The sequence below is a fragment of the Kogia breviceps genome, chromosome 2 (assembly GCF_026419965.1).
Source record: "Kogia breviceps isolate mKogBre1 chromosome 2, mKogBre1 haplotype 1, whole genome shotgun sequence".
Taxonomy (NCBI): Eukaryota; Metazoa; Chordata; class Mammalia; order Artiodactyla; family Physeteridae; genus Kogia; species Kogia breviceps.
Genome location: NC_081311.1, coordinates 156,363,925 through 156,382,297, shown reverse-complemented (window position 1 = coordinate 156,382,297; position 18,373 = coordinate 156,363,925). Strand labels below are relative to the sequence as shown.

Here is an 18,373-nt window from a genome sequence, read left to right as displayed (position 1 = left end):
CTGGCTATTTGAATAATTTTATTGTTTTTTATATAACTGACACTACCAATGATAATGGCTAAATAAATGAATATACTCATATATAGTCTGTGCTCACTTACATACCAACTTTCAAGCTCACAGCTTGTTAACGGCTACCTAGGACAGAGGGTCCAGGAAACTGAAGAGAGTGTCATTTCTTCATTCTTCCTGCCCTTTGTCATTTCTGAAGCTGACTTGGTAACCATGTGAGATCACCAGTGCACACACATAACCCCAACCCTGACGCACCTTCTCAGTTGTCCCAGTGCTAGTCTAGGGCAGTGTCTGCTTTCAAGAGATAAAAGATGTGCTGTCCTATCAACATGTCCCAAACCTCTCTGCTCTTCCCAAATCTACCATGCCCCTTAACATGATACCTCTAGCTCTCTTTCTAGAGAAAGAAGATACATAATGAATAAGCTTTGGTCTTGCATCCAAAATGGTGATGGATCTTATTTTTACTCCTTTGTAAACATAAAGACTTCAGTAAAGCTACTTTTCATATGCAATGAATTCCAGCAAAAACTACCTTATTAAGACTGATTGAAAAAGTAACTTCTCCTTCATTTATCTTTATACTCCTAATTTGTTTCACAGGATGGCTTACAAGACGTTCAACAAGACCTAAGAAATGTTGCTCCACTTGGGACTCAAGGTTGAACAGTTTGAGCTGATGCTCTGTTCCTTGTGATGGGGAAGGCAAGAAAATATCATCATCTTGATGAGAAGCAAATAATGATCATAGTAAAGAGAAAAAACAGGGAGCGATATTATAATAAAGCCAGAGCTTGAAGAGGATGCTCTGGCACCTCACTGTGCATTACAGAGGTACACTGTGCAACATTGGAACCTCACTCCCAACCTCTCTCACCTTGGCTGTCTCAACCCCACTGTCACAAACTATATGCCAAGCAATGGAAATACCAACTGTTTCAGTGTGGAAGATGGAAAAGTGTGAGTTTAGAAGAAAAAAAAGTTTTTTGACCCATTTCCAGGGCACACCAAATTTAAAACCCAAAATGTGACTTCTTACAGAAACATTCTTCATGGTAATAAACTGGTGAAATAGTCTAATAGTAGATAGCAATAAATATATTTATATACATATATATACTAACGGTTTTTCGTTGAGTTAGCCTAGAGATTGAACCAAAATCGACTTGCAAATGAAAATTTGCAACAAAAATTCTTTTCAGAAGTTTGTAAATGCTATAATTGTGTTTCAGTTCATAGTATCATGCCAAAAGTTATATATTAAAATTTCTAAATGTAAAATAAAATATACATTTTAATGGAGAATATCAGTACAGATGATTCTAAAAGAGAATAAAATTCCTAAGTATATTTTGCTTAGAAAAAAGTATCAACTGTTTTAAATTCTACCTCCCCTCAAAAAATTCCCTTAGCCAAAATCACAAAATAATGGCATCATACCTTAAGATGAGAAAATGATTTCAACTCTGTGATAAACCAAAGTAAATAATTTAACTATAAAAATATTGAGTGTTGTTTGCAGAGACTACCACTGATTTTAGTGTGTGAAATATAACTCTGTCACTCCCAGTAGAAGCCCTTGCAATGTAATATAAGAAAGCAATTCGATTGTGTTAACAGTCCAGCTTCTATAATGTAGTTCAGTACTCCAAGGGCAGATTGGCTTCAGTCATTAAATCAACTTCAGTAAATAGTAATCAATTGGAATGAAAGAAGATTATGTCACAAAGAGGAAAAGACCAAATTGAGGGCTGAATTATTCTAGAAAAGAGAAAAGAGCAACATGGAAAAACAACTCTGAGCTGAGCTACCTAGGTAGCTCTGATCTGAGCTACCTATGTAATTTTAACATTTAAATTAATCTTATTTAGCACCTTGTATCTCTATCTACATTTAGTTTAAAATGATTGATCCCAGAGTATTAGTTGGAATACTGAAGAGCTGACGATCCAGAAATGTTTTATCACCATGAAATCTTATTTCTAAGGAAAAGATGCACATATTCTATATACTTACTGGAGATGTTGATACTTGGGTTATTCTCAACTGGTTTTCCAAATCTTGTACTTTGTTTTTAAGTTCCATATTTTCTGTTTCTAAGTCTTGAATCTAAAAAGCAAATGATTATTGAATAACCTTCAGACATTTGTTCTTGGAAAATATTGGCTGTTAAATGGCTATATTCATGAATAGGATTTCATATTATTTAAAATTTTAATGTATTATTTTGTGCACAGGGGAGAAATTTATTTTGAGAAAGCTTGGGATATATCATAGAATTCTAGGTCACTGGAAAGACATATTATTAAATTTAAAATATGTTTGTATGTGTGTGCAAATTTCATGTTTCTAATACCTCATCTCTGTGTTTTCTTGTAGCATTGTGCAATCTGTACCCATAATCTTGGAGTATAACTGCAAGACAGTGAAACTTGCTTATGATGATTTTGAAGAGAGTGGAGAAAGGGTGTAATTTAATTATAAAGGAATCTGATCTGCATGGGAAACCACTTACCCAGCATCTGCTCTTTCTGCTGCTCTGATCCCCATGAGAAGCATCAGGAAGTGAAGCAAAGTCACATGAGAACACTAAGTTCTTGTGGGAATTCAATATAAAATGGTTAAAAACTGTGCAGGGGATCAGGAATGAAAAATTATAGGAACACAGTGAAAGCAGTTCCAATCAGTGTGGGGGGAATTTAATGGCAGGCCTTCTAAATTTGTTTGATGATATGCAAGTTTCCCTGTACTTACATCACATAAATGTGAAATAACAAGCTTAGTTTACTCACTCTTTTCTGTAACACTGCAATCTGTTTTCTTGTTTCAACATCTTTTCCTCCAGATTCTAGAAATTTCCTGTACGCCAGGTCAAATGCTTGGCCAATTGTTAAAGTTATCTCTTCAGCCTTTGTAAAAACCAAACAAAGATTTCCATTTTAATAATAATACATCAGACTATTCTTTGAATCAAGAAAAACGGTAACATGAGGTATTTCAAAAGGGCAATGTCTAGGGGTAGACGTGTAGTAAATGAGCAAAGTAGTCTATGCTAACATAATAATTCAAAGCCTACCCATGCACAACATAAAAAAGAAATGTTTTGGCAATTAAATGAATAGCCGTCGAAGTTGGAAGCAAGAGTCCTATCCAACTTCTCATCTCTTTTATCATAGCATTTTTTCCCCTAGTTTGTTTTCCTTCCTTCCTCAAATATTTAGTGCCTATTAAATAAAAGCATAGTGCCAACTGCAATTTTTCTTGTTGCTTTGCTACTTATTTCCTTTTCTTAGCAAGGAGGGTTTATTAAGCCTGGCAGTAACTTGAATGAGGTTGGCTGGGTGGTGTCTGTGGAAAACCTGATGGATGCCCTCTCTAAAGGGAAGCAACTGCTTGCTACTCAGTTCCAGTTAATTTTTGGCTTGTGGAAATGAACAATTCCAACCCAGAGTTGTCGATTTTAAATATGTGAGATGAGGTCAGAAATCTGAATATTCATAAGGAAAGCTCCCAATTTTAAGTGACAGTAAACAATATTTTTGTAAAACACAGTGCCGACTGAGCAAAATATATCTGTCACCTGAATTTGGCCTCATAAACAATTATCAGTCTCTGGTCTATTAACTAGAAACTGCCACAAATATCCTAAGTCCACCAGCTCATTCCTTCTCCATTGATATCTCAACTGGTATCACAGTGTCTTACTGGGAACAGTGTAAACAGTAAATAAAGATGTATTTACTTTATTAACATTATAAAGAAGTTTGGTAAAGGCATTAATTGATTTAATGCATCAGAAATATTTCATATTTAATAGAACACCTCCAGATGACATAACAACTGGTAGCAACATTAAATCTTGAAAATGCCCTGCTTTCAATAATCTATTGCAAATCCTAAAATTTTGTGATTCCTAGGTGTAACCTAAATTGAAAATATGCTTTATTAATAAAGCTTAGATTACTTAAGACACTGTTATTTTTGTAGTTCACTATTTGTTTAAAAATGTGTTCAGCCATAAAAAATATTTACAGTGTTTAACCCAATAAACCAAAAAATACAAAATATATGCCTAAAATTATATATGAGGACTATCTGTCTTACAACAAAGATGGAAAAGAAAATAAGCTATATTAAGGAATACTAAATAATACTAAAAAGTTAAAATGAGTTCAATGTGTCTTCTTAATAAGACAATGTGTTTTCCTCAAATACTCAAGGTGTACAGGACAGAAAATTGTTTAAATGGTAATATGGTTGATTCATCACTAATAACATTTGACTTCATTATTAATTATTTGTTTACAATAATAATTTTTAAAAATCCATAGCCTCTTTTTATGGTAAGACATGTCTTTTTAATTAAGATAGCATTTAGCTCCCTGGTAAATATTCTCCATATATTACCTCACTTGTTTCTCATGACTCTGTGAGATGGGGGTTATTATTATTCCCGCAATACTTATGCAACTGCAATTCTGTCAGGTTGTATAACTTGCCTAAAATCTGACAGTTAGAGGACAACCTGGATTCAAATTCAGAATGTCTGACTCTACAAGCCTCACACTTTTCGAGGGTAGGGGATAAAATTTATATATATCAGGTGTGTTTTGACATATGTGTTTTAATACCTATATAATCACCACATCATTAAAGGTACAGAATATTTCTATCATCCTTGAAAGTTCTCCTATGCCTACCTCTAGTCAAATCACATTTCTTACGGGTAACCGTTGCTCAAATTTCTCACCATAGATCAGTTTTACCTGTCCTTGTATCTATAAAAATGGGCCATACTGTATATATTCTTTTGTATTGGTCTTCTTTTTTAGTTTCTCAGATGTTACATGTATCATTCATTTTATTCCTGATCACTTTCCATCCAGTGTATATACCACAAATGATTTTTCACTTTTCTATCAAGGGACATTTCTGGTGTTTTCAGTCCTGAGTTATAAATAAAGCTGTTATGAACATTCTTGTAAAATCTTTTTGTGGACATATGTTTTCATATCTCTGGGTAAATACCTAGAAAGTAATTGCTAAACCATAGGATGGGTCTATGTTTAACATTATAAAAAACTGCCAGACTGCTTTCCAAAGTACCATTGTACATACCCACCAGCAGTAAAAGAGTTCTAGCTGCTCCACATTCTCACCAACATCAGATATTGACATCTTTTTAATTTAGTCATTTTACTGGATGAGTAATGCTATTGCAATGCATTTGTAACCTGAATTTCCCTGTTGAATAATATACTAGCCCAGTTTCATGTAATCATTGGCCTTTGTTATCCGCTCATTATGAACTCCCTGTAGAAGACAGTCTCTTGCCCATTTTTATTAGTATTTTTGTCTTTTTATTATTGATATTTAGTTTTTATATATTCTGGATACAAACTCTTTTTCGGATATATGTATGTGACTTGCCATTTCACTTTATAATACTGTTTATAGATTAATAGAAAATGTTTATTTTTGATTAAGTCCCACGTATCATTTTTTTCTCCTGCTATATTTAGTGCTTTTGGGGTCATTTCTAAGAAATCATTGTCTACTCAAAGTTCATAGAGAGATTCTCCTACGTTTAATGAAAGTTTTACAGCAGGCTATAAAAGCTTCTACTTTTATATCTATTATCCATCTCAAGTTATTTTTATGTAGCGTAAGTAAGAACTAATTTTTAAGTATTATTTTTTCATATATTTAGCTAGTTGTTCCAATACCAATTATCAAAGGCTTCTTTTCTCCATTAAATGTCTTGTCACATTTGTGGAAAACTCAATTGACCACGTATGTGTGGATATTTCTGGTCTCTACAATCTAGTTCGTTTATTATTTATCTATCATTACATCAATATCACCTGATTTTGATAATGATTTCTTTTAAGTACCCTGTGAAAGCATGTAAAATGTGTCTTCCAACTTTGATCTTTTCTTTCAAGATTAATTTCTCTATTCTGCACTGTTTTATATTACCATATTAAAAATTTTTTTTCTATTTCAACCAAAAATCCCATTGTGATTTTGATAAGGATTGTATTGAATATACAGATCAAATTGGTGGAATTGACCACTTAACTAAATTGAGCCTTACAACCTATATGGTATCTCTCTCCCATTATTTTAGGTCTTCTTTAATATCTGCAATAGTTTGTTGATTTCAGCATATCTTCTTAAAAAATTCTAATTATTTCATGTTTGTTGATGATTTAGTAAACAGATTTTTTTTTCTAGTAGACAGAAACAATCAATTTTTGTATATTAACCTTGTATCTTGTGATTAAATTTGCTTCATAATTATAGTAATTTGTAGATTTCACATGAGTTTCTTTGTAAAACTTCATATTACATCTGTAAAAAAGATAGTTTTACTTTTTTCCCCAATCTTTATGCCTCTTGTTTCTTTTATTAACTATTCACCATCTATGAAATCTAATACCAGGCTAAACAGAGGTCGTGAGAATAAGCACCCTTGCCCTGTTCCCAATCTTAAAGGAAAGTATTCAATAATTCACCATTAATTTTGATGTCACCTGCAAGATTTTTAAGTCCTTATTGGAATAAGAAACGTCCCTTCTACTCCTAGGATATTGTGAATATTATCATCAATTGGATTGAATTTTGTGCTTTTTCTGCATCTATGGGATTTTTTTTTTCATAGAACTTAACAGTGAAACTATCTGGGTCTGTTATTTTACTTGTCAAGAGATTTTTAAAAATATTTAATTATACATATATTCATATTTGTTATTTCCTCAGTTTCGTTAAATCGAGTTTTTCAAATATTCATCAATTTCATCCTACTTACCAAATTTACTGGCATAATAGTTATATAATATTTATCTCTGTATCCTTTTAAAGACTGTAGCATCTGTACTTATATCCACTCTTTTGTTTCAGGTATTGGTAATTTGTGGTTTCTTTTATTTTGTCCTGGATCTGTCTTTTTAGAGGATCCTTATTGAAGAACCAACTTTTGGTTTATTAATTTTCTTTATTGTATTTTCAACATCATCGATTCTATTATTTATTATTATTATTACCTTTTACGTTGTTTTAAATTTGTTCTTATTCTAACTCCTCAAGATCAAAAGCATGATGATTACTTTTAATCTTTTTATCTTTTCTCATAGAAGCAGTTAAAGCTATAAATATCCCTCTAAGCACTGCTTTAACTGTCTTTTACAAATTTTGATATTTTGTACTTTGTTGCTATTCAGATAAAAATAATCTAAGTCCTCTTGCAAACTTTTTTTGAGCCATTATTACGTAAAGTGTGTTTTGATTTAAAACATTTCGACAATTCGTAATCAGAGAATATACTCTGTAAAATGGTCAATTTTGAAATTTACTGAGTCTTAAAATATGGTCCAGAATATGATGGATCTTTGTAAACATTCCACTGCACTCAAAAAGAAAGTATACTCTGGAGAAGCAAGAAGAGCTACAATCCTGCAGCCTGTGGAACAAAACACACATTCACAGAGAGATAAAGAAAAAAAGGCAGAGGGCTATGTAACAGATGAAGGAACAAGATAAAACCCCAGAAAAACAACTAAATGAAGTGGAGATAGGCAACCTTCAAGAAAAAGAATTCAAAATAATGGTAGTGAAGATGATCCAGGACCTCGGAAAAACAATGGAGGCAAAGATCAAGAAGATGCAAGACATGTTTAACAAAGACCTAGAAGAATTAAAGAACAAACAAACAGAGATGAACAATACAAGAACTGAAATGAAAACTACACTAGAAGGAGTCAATAGCAGAAAAACTGAGGCAGAAGAATGGATAAGTGACCTGGAAGACAGAATGGTAGAATTCACTGCTACGGAACAGAATAAAGAAAAAAGAATGAAAAGAAATGAAGACAGCCTAAGAGACCTCTGGGACAACATTAAATGCAACAACATTCGCATTATAGGGGTCCCAGAAAGAGAAGAGAGAGAGAGAAAGGACCAGAGAAAGTATTTGAAGAGATTATAGTCAAAAACTTCCCTAACATGGGAAAGGAAATAGCCACCCAAGTCCAGGAAGTGTAGCAAGTCCCATACAGGATAAACCCAAGGAGAAACACGTTGAGACACATAGTAATCAAATTGGCAAAATTAAAGACAAATAAAAATTATTGAAAGCAGCAAGGGAAAAATGACAACATACAAGGGAACTCCTATAAGGTTAACAGCTTATTTCTCAGCAGAAACTCTACAGGCCACAAGGGAGTGGTATGATATACTTAAAGTGATGAAAGGGAAGAACTTACAACCAAGATTACTCTAACCGGCAAGGATCTCATTCATTCGATGGAGAAATCAAAAGCTTTAAAGACAAGCGAAAGCTAAGAGAATTCAGCAACACCAAACCAACTCTAAAACAAATATTAAAGGAACTTCTCTAAGTGGGAACCACAAGAGAAGAAAAGGACCTACAAAAACAAACCCAAAACAATTAAGTAAATGGTCATAGGAACATACATATCGATAATTACCTTAAACGTGAATGGATTAAATGCTCCAACCAAAAGACATAGGCTCACTGAATGGATAAAAAAACAAGACCCATATATATACTGTCTACAAGGGACCCACTTCAGACCTAGGGACACATACAGACTGAAAGTGAGGGGACAGAAAAAGATATTCCATGCAAATGGAAATCAAAAGTAAGCTGAAGTAGCAATACACATATCAGATAAAATAGACTTTAAAATAAAGAATGTTACGAGACGAGGAAGGACACTACATATGATCAAGGGATCAATCCAAGAAGAAGATATAACAATTATAAATATATATGCACCCAACATAGGAGCATCTCAATACATAAGGCAACAGCTAACAGCTATAAAAGAGGAAATCGACAGTAACACAGTAATAGTGGGGAAGTTTAACATCTCAGTTACACCAATGGACAGATCATCCAAAATGAAAATAAATAAGGAAACAGAGGCTTTAAATAACACAATAGACCAGATAGATTTAATTGATATTTATAGGACATTCCATCCCAAAACAGCAGATTACACTTTCTTCTCAAGTGCACATGGAACATTCTCCAGGAGAGATCACATCTTGGGTCAAAAATCAAGCCTCAGTAAAGTTAACAAAATTGAAATCATATCAACCATCTGTTCTGAACACAACACTATGAGATTAGAAATGCATTAGAGGGAAAAAAACGTAAAAAACACAAACACATGGAGGCTAAACAACACGTTACTAAATAACCAAGAGTCACTGAAGAAATCAAAGAGGAAATCAAAAAATACCTAGAGACAAATGACAATGAAAACATGACAATCCAAAACCTATGGGATGTAGCAAAAGCACATTTAAGAGGGAAGTGTATAGCTATACAAGCTTAACTCAAGAAACAATAAAAATCTCAAATAAACAATCTAACTTTACACCTAAAGGAACTAGAGAAAGAAGAACAAAGAAAACCCAAAGTTAGTAGAAGGAAAGAAATCATAAAGACGAGTGGAAATAAATGAAATAGAAATGAAGAAAACAATAGCAAAGATCAATAAAACTAAAAGCTGGTTCTTTGAGAAGATAAACAAAATTGATAAACCATTAGCCAGACTCATCCAGAAAAAGAGGGAGAGGACTCAAATCAATAAAATTAGAAATGAAAAAGGAGAAGTTACAACAGACATCAGGGAAATACAAAGCATCCTTAGAGACTACTACAAGCAAATCTATGCTAGCAAATTGGACAACCTAGAAGAAATGGACAAATTCTTAGAAAGGTATAACCTTCCAAGACTGAACCAGGAAGAAATAGAAAATATGAACAGACCAATCACAAGTAATGAAATTGAAAATGTGATTTAAAATATTCCAACAAACAAAAGTCCAGGACCTGATGCCTTCACAGGTGAATTCTATCAAACATTTAGAGAAGAGCTAACACCAATCCTTCTCCAACTATTCCAAAAAAATTGCAGAGGAAGGAGCACTCTCAAACTCATTTTATGAGGCCACCATCGCCCTGATACCAAAGCCAGACAAAGATACTACAAAAAAAAAAAAAAAATTACAGACAAATATCACTGATGAATATAGATGCAAACATCCTCAACAAAACACTAGCAAACAGGGGCTTCCCTGGTGGCACAGTGGTTAAGAATCCGCCTGCCGATGCAGGGGACACGGGTTCGAGCCCTGGTCCGGGAAGATCCCACATGCTGCGGGGCAACTAAGTCCGTGCGCCACAACTACTGAGCCTGCGCTCTAGAGCCCGCGAGCCACAACTACTGAAGCCTGTGTGCCACAACTACTGAAGCCTGCGTGCCTAGAGCCTGTGCTCTGCAACAAGAGAAGCCACCACAATGAAACGCCTGCGCCCCGCAACTAAGAGTAGCCCCCGCTCACTGCAACTAGAGAAAGCCTGCGTGCAGCAGCGAAGACCCAATGCAGCCAAAAATTAAATAAATGAATAAATAAATAAATTTTTTTAAAAAATTAGAAAAAAACACTAGCAAACAGAATCCAACAACACATTAAAAGGATCATACACAATGATCAAGTGGGATTTATCCCAGGGGTGCAAGGATTCTTCGATATATGCAATCAATCAATGTGATACACCATATTAAAAAATTGAAGAATAAAAACCATATGATCATCTCAATAGATGCAGAAAAACCTTTTGACAAAATTCAACACCCATTTATGATAAAAACTCTCCAGAAAGTGGGCATAGAGGGAACCTACCTCAACATAATAAAGGCCATATATGACAAACCTACAGCAAACATAATTCTCAATAGTGAAAAACTGAAAGCATTTCCTCTAAGATTAGGAACAGGACAAGGATGTCCACTCTCACCACTATTATTCAACATAGTTTTGGAAGTCCTAGCCATGGCAATCAGAGAAGAAAAAGAAATAAAAGGTATACAAATTGGAAAAGAAGAAGTAAAGCTGTCACTGTTTGCAGATGACATGATACTATACATAGAGATTCCTAAAAATGCCACCAGAAAACTACTAGAGCTAATCAATGAATTTGGTAAAGTTGCAGGATAGAAAATTAACACACAGAAATCTCTTGCATTCCTATACACTAATGATGAAAAATCTGAAGGAGAAATTAAGGAAACACTCCCATTTACCATTGCAACAAAAAGAATAAAATACCTAGGAATAAACCTACCTAGGGAGACAAAAGACCTGTATGCAGAAAACTATAAGACACTAATGAAAGAAATTAAAGATGATACCAACAGATGGAGAGATATACCATGTTCTTGGATCAGAAGAATCAATATTGTAAAAATGTCTATACTACCGAAAGCAATCTACAGATTCAATGCAATCCCTATCAAAATACCAACAGCACTTTTTACAGAACTAGAACAAAAAGTCTTAAAATTTGTATGGAGACACAAAAGACCCCGAATAGCCAAAGCAGTCTTGAGGATAAAAAACGGAGCTGGAGGAATCAGACTCCCTGACTTCAGATTATATTACAAAGCCACAGTAATCAAGACAATATGGTACTGGCCCCAAAACAGAAACATAAATCAATGGAACAAGATAGAAAACCATGCACCTGTGGCCAACTAATCTATGACAAAGGAGGTAAGGATATATGATGGAAAAAAGACAGTCTCTTCAATAAGTGGTGCTGGGTAAACTGGACAGCTATATGTAAAAGAATGAAATTAGAACACTCCCTAATACCATACACAAAAATAAACTCAAAATGGATTAAAGAACTAAATGTAAGACCGGATACTATAAAACTCTTAGAGGAAAACATAGGAAGAACACTCTTTGACATAAATCACAGCAAGATCTTTTTTTACCCACCTCCTAAAGTAATGGAAATAAAAACAAAAATAAACAAATGGGACCTAATGAAACTTTAAAGCTTTTGCACAGCAAAGGAAACCATAAACAAGACGAAAAGACAACCCTCAGAATGGGAGAAAGTATTTGCAAATGAATCAATGGACAAAGGATTAATCTCCAAAATATATCAACAGCTCATGCAGCTCAATATTAAGAGAAACAAACAATCCAATCCAAAAATGGCAGAAGACCTGAATAGACATTTCTCCAAAGAAGACATAAAGATGGCCAAGAAGCACATGAAAAGCTGCTCAATGTCACTAATTATTAGAGAAATGCAAAAAACTACAATGTTATATCACCTCACACCAGTTAAAATGGGCATCATCAGAAAATCTACAAACAACAAATGCTGGAGACGGTGTGGAGAAAAGGGAACCCTCTTGCACTGTTGGTGGGAATGTAAATTGATACAGCCACTATGGAGAACAGTACAGAGGTTCCTTAAAAAACTAAAAATAGAATTACTATATGATCCAGCAATCCCACTACTGGGCATATACCCAGAGAAAATCATAATTCAAAAAGACACATGCACCCCAATGTTCATTGCCGCACTATTTACAATAGCCAGGTCATGGAAGCAACCAAAATGCCCATTGACAGATGAATGGATAAAGACATTGTGGTACATATATACAATGGAATATTACTCAGCCATAGAAAGGAATGAAATTGAGTCATTTGTTGAGATGTGGATGGATCTAGAGACTGTCATACAGAGTGAAGTAAGTCAGAAAGAGAAAAACAAATATCGTATATTAATGCATGCATGTGGAACCTAGAAAAATGGTACAGATGAACTGGTTTACAGGGCAGAAGTTGAGACACAGATGTAGAGAACAAATGTATGGACACAAGGAGGGAAAACTGTGGGGGGGTGGGGATGGTGGTGTGTTGAATTGGGTGATTGGGATTGACATGTATACACTGATGTGTATAAAATTGATGAGTAATAAGAACCTGCTGTCTAAAAAATAAATAAAATTAAATTAAAAATTTTTTTAAAAAGAAACTATACTCTGTTCTTTCTTGGGATAATATTCTAAATAGTCAATTAGATCAAAGTGGTGGATATTATTTTTTTCATTTTTTGTAAGTTTATTTTTTTCTATTTGCTCTGTCAATTGCTGAGAATGGCATTAACATCTATGACTATGGGTGTCAACTTGTCTTTTACTTCCTGTAATTGTAGATTTTCTCCTTCATTTCTTAAAAATCACTGTTATTAAATGAAACACAGTGGTCCTTTAATCATTGTGGGCTTTATCTCAATGTCTGGTAATATTCCTTGCCTTGGAGTCACCTTTTTGATATGAGTATAGCCACACCAACTTTCTCACACTTATTGCTTGCATGGCATATGTTTATTCAATCTTTTGTTTTTTACCTATATTTGTGTTTATATTTAAAGTGTGTGTTTTCTAGAGACCAAAAAGTTGGACTTTTTAAAACTGCTGCCTGATAATCTCAGCCTTTGATTGGTATATTTTTACATTTATGTTGTTCTTTATTTTCTATTTGGTCCACCTGCTTTTATGTTGCTGTTCTTTTCCTGCTTTCTTTAAATTCCATTAAGAAAATTTTGTTTTCCATTATATTTTCTCTATAGGCTTTTAGTTATATGCATTTGAATTACTTTTAGTGGATTGCTCTAGTGATTACAATATGCATCCTTAAGTTACCAGAGTCCACTTATAGTTAATATGGTATCATTTCACATAAATAATAACCTTGAAATAGTATAAGTTTATTAAGTCCAATAGTATACATTCTTTGTGCTATTACTGTCATTTGTTAACATCATGATACAAGGCTACAATTTTTGCTTTAACCAGTTCTGTTTTAAAGAATGGACAGACATTTAGTCACAATTTTTCCAGTGCTTTTTTTTCTTTATCCTTTTTGCACATTTGAATTTCCTTTTGGTTTCATTTTCCTTTGGGTTAAAGAACTTCCTTTAGCATACCTTGAAGCACAGTTCTGCTAGTAATAAATCATTCCAGTTTCATTTATCTCAAAATATTTTGACTTAAATTTTGAGCCTTCAATGGGTGCAAAATTCTGTTATGACATCTCTTTACTTTATGCATGTTAAAGGTATTGTTATATTCTCCTCTGGCCTCTACTGATACTAATGAAAAGTCAGCTGTCATTCATACTACTTTTTTATCTGTATGTAAAGATATGTCTTTTAAAAAAATTTCTGGATGATTTCAAGATCCATTCATTCCCTCAATCATTCTCTTGCTCTCTCTTTCTCTCTCCAACTCTCTTATAGATAGTCTGTGATATAATTACAGGTAGTTTTCTTTATAATTTATTCAGCTTGAAGTTGGTCATGTTTCTCAAATCTGTAAATTGACAATTTTCACCACATTTGGGAATTCTTCAGCCAGTACTTTTTTTCTTTACTTTCTCTCTCCTGTCTTCTTGTGATTTTTGTTTCACATATGTTAGAACTCTATCTTGTCCAGCAGGTGATTATGGCTCTGTTATTCAATATTATTATTATTTATTTTCTCTGTTTGTTTGATTGGATAATTTCTCTCATCTATCTTACAGATTACTGACCACTTTTTCTGCCATCCTAAATCTGATGTTGAGCTTATTTTTTTTCTTTTCAGTTATTCTACCTAACCATTTAATTATTTTTTATATTTGCTATTTCTATGCTGAAATTTTCATGTTTACTTATTACTACCTTCTTTCCCTTTAATTCCTTGAATATATGTATAACCCACATTAAGAGAAATCAAAAAATTATCAAATGAAGGAAAACTAAGATTGTCACTCCCAGATCTACCCTAAGTGAATGGCTAAAGGAAGTTCTCTAAACAATAAAAGAAGGCAGCTTGGAACATGAGGAAGGAAAAAGAACAGGATAAGCAAGCATATGGGTAAATCTTTAATTTTCTAATTTTTCTCTTTCTGAAGTATATGTTGTTTTCTGGATATAAAATTCTGGTTTGACAGCACTCCTTTTTTTTCTTTTTCACTCAAAATATACTGTGCTACTTCCTTCTCACCTTCATGGTTTCTAATAAGGAATACACTACTGTTTGAATTGATGTTTCTGCTATAGGTAAGGACTAGTTTATCTCTTGCTGCTTTCAAGGTTTTTCTGTCTTTAGTTTTCAGAAGTTTGATTATGTATGATGTGACTTGCTGTGGAATTAGTTGGGTTTATCCTGTTTAGAGTTCATTCAATTTCTTGAATCTATAGGTTTATGTCTTTTGCCAAATTTGGGAAGTTTGCAACTATTATTTCTTCCTTTTTTTTTCAAGGCTACCTTTTTTTCTCTTTCTTTCCAGGACTCTGATGACACATGAATGTTAGATATTTTGTTATAGTCCCACAGGTCCCTGAAGTTCTGTTTTGTTGTTTGCTTTTGTATTGTTTTGTGTGTATGCTTGTGTGCACATGTATGTGTGTGTGCATACATTTGTGTATGTTTATTATCTCTGTGTTGCTCAGATTGGGCATTTTCTATTTTTGATCTTCTAGGGTGCTGATTCTTTCCTCTGTCCTCTCCCTTCTGAACCCATATATTGTGTTTTTTATTTGGCTATCATATTTTTCAGTTCTAATATTCTCAGTTGGGTTTTCTTTAATTTCCTTGCTTTGATTTTCTATTTCTTTGATAATACTTTTTACTTTTTGTTTCAAGTGTGATTGTAATGGTTTATTTTATTATTTTTATGTTGGCTGTTTAAAAAATTTTGTCTGGTAACTAATATCTCTCTCATCTCAGTGTTGAGATCTATTGATCATCTTTTTTCATTTAGTTTATTTTCCAATTCTTGATATGATGAGTGATTTTCAATTGAATCCTGGATATTTTAGATATTATGAGACACTGGAAGTTATTTAAACTTTGTGTTTGGGTGGCTCTCTCTGACACAGTTCCAGTAGGGGAATGGGAATGGGAGAGCACTGCCTCATTACTGCCTGGTGGGGATAGAAGCTTAGCTTCCTTACTTGGCCTCTCTTCATTACTGCTTAGCAGGCTGGGTACTCTAGCTCCCCACATTATCCTCATTGTCACCATGGAGGGAGACTCACTAACACAACATGTTAACAAAGTAGTGAACTCCAGTCTCGTGGCTTGCTAAGAGGGGCTTCATCTATCTTTCAAACTCTCAACAATTTCATGGAAGTACTGAAAGGATAAAATATAATGAATATATAAGACAAGGCCCCTGGAACAGGTCACAGATTGGGAGTAAGATAGCATGACAGGACAAATGTTACAATGGCAATTCAAGGTATTAAATTTCAATCCTTATTCTGTTATCTTCTAGCTTTGTAACTTTGGGAAAGTCACTCAACTTCTCAAGCTTTGGTTTCTTAAAATAAGAGGAAGAGTTGTGTTAATCAGGCCATAATTTATTTTCCTGTTTTAATTTTCAATAACTAGGAAATGAGAATTAGAGAGGATGGCATTTCAAAATTCTGCATACATATAAAATCAATTTTATGAATATAGACATTGTTATAATTAGAGCAAATAAAACTTTGAGGTGAAAATGATATAATGAAACTTTGAGGAAACATGTCCTCTTTAAGCTAATGAAAGTGATGCCAACTTATAGTTGGAGAGATATCTTGGATCCTTGCTTTTCAAAGCTCAGACTTCCATCTACCTGCAGCAGAATCACTTGGTGGACTTGTTAAATGTAGATTTCCTGAGCTCCAGCACGAATCAATATGAACTTATTTTTTGTAGTGGGAACCAATGAGCTGTATTGTAAAGGGTCCTCCATTATGCACACTAATGGTTGTGAGCCACTGCTGTAGGCTTCAAGAAAATATTTTCAACCTTCAAGAAAAAAGAAATCTAATATGGTATATCCAGAGAGCAATAATGGGTCAAGGAACTGAAATTCTGGAAATCAGTTACAAACAATTATGATCAGGGAGTAACAGAGTTTATACTTTGAAAACAATAAAAGTACATGGGAATTCTAGCAAGCTTATTTGTTAAATAATCATGTAATAAATTTGGAGATCAAAGAAAGATATGACATGTGACATAAGGTTATAAGAAGACTAGTATTTATAATGGACTTGGGTTATGAATATTTCAAAGGACCCCAAGGAAGTTTATTCCTATGTGTAAGACAAGAAAGAAGTGCAACTGAATTTACTGTTTGTCATAAGTGGTAAAAGGTTATAATAGCTTACACATAGAAGATATTCAATAAGTATCAACCTTAATCTTCTCAATCACAGAGAAAACATCGGCAAGCAATCATGGTTAAGAAGCATTTGGGACATTAAATATAATGCATTCATTTGATAGGATATATTTCAAAAACAACTTTTTAATTTCATGTAAAATGCCATATTGTTCACATAATATTGTCTTATATGGATAAGCGTATTTTTCTGATGAGATGTTTCATAATATTCATCAAATTCTCAAAACATATTATGATGCCAAGTAGATTAGCACATTAGTTTGCCTGTTTAAAGAACTACAGTTTAAAAGATACAGATAGGGCTTCACTGGTGGTGCAGTGGTTGAGAGTCTGCCTGCCGATGCAGGGGAGACGGGTTCGTGCCCCGGTCCTGGAGGATTCCACATGCCGCGGAGCGGCTGGGCCCGTGAGCCACAGCCGCTGAGCCTGCGCATCCGGAGCCTGTGCTCCGCAAAGGGAAAGGCCACAACAGTGAGAGGCCCGTGTACCGCAAAAAAAAAAAAAAAAAAAAAAAAAAAGATACAGATAATAACTTGCTCTACCTTTTGTAAATTTCTCCACATATTCTTTTCTTTAAGGAAAAAATTCATTGAGCATCTATTGTTCACCTGATGCAGGAGTTACATGGACAAATAAAAGTATTTGTTTTTAAGAAGCTCACATACTGAAACCAGAGAAATAAATTATATAATATTGATAATATTAGTCCCTGCTATTTTTGACAGTATGAAAAATGAGCAAATAAATAAATTAAGTTTCTTTCTGTCTAAGGCAATCATGTTGTTGAGGTTAGATGTTCTTCCTCAATTAAAGCTATCAAAGGCTACAATGTGTGCTTGGAATTCACATCTTATGTTTTATAACAGGACCTCGGACTAGGTTATGATTAGCATTAGCTTATGCTTATAGTCAAGACATGGGGTTTTCCTTAAGATTCCAGATGATTAAAGAACTGTTAGTGAACTTAACTTTGGAATTCTCTAATTGTTCTTACTTGCTAAGAACTTTAGATTACATTCACAAGCTCAAACACAGGAACACACACACTCCCATACAATTCTACCACCTTTCATTATATTAAGTTTTCTGAATAATGAAAATCAAGAACCAGATTTTCAAAGTATTGGAGACTTTTTTGAGAAGCCATACACATTTCATTTCCTGGAGTTTAAAATATTTATTTTCATCAGACCCATCACATTCCAGAAAAAAAAATCAATACTTTGGTCGCAATTACTCTTTTGCATTATATGCATATTACTAAATCGTATTTGAGTTTAAAATTTCAAAT

At 33.7% G+C, this 18,373-nt stretch overlaps 1 protein-coding gene across 13 annotated transcripts in view; it reads right to left on the bottom strand.

Annotated features, from left to right (window-relative positions):
* The window catches only part of GULP1 (GULP PTB domain containing engulfment adaptor 1), a 262,224-nt gene that overhangs the window by 25,928 nt on the left and 217,923 nt on the right, over positions 1–18,373 (bottom strand). For all 13 annotated transcript variants that reach the window (XM_067026439.1, XM_067026436.1, XM_059052330.2 and 10 more), the window contains 2 exons: positions 2,808–2,924; positions 2,032–2,124 (listed from right to left, as the gene is read on the bottom strand). In XM_067026439.1, coding sequence (XP_066882540.1) covers positions 2,032–2,124; positions 2,808–2,924 — 210 coding nt within the window. The remainder of the gene's footprint in view (positions 1–2,031; positions 2,125–2,807; positions 2,925–18,373) is intronic.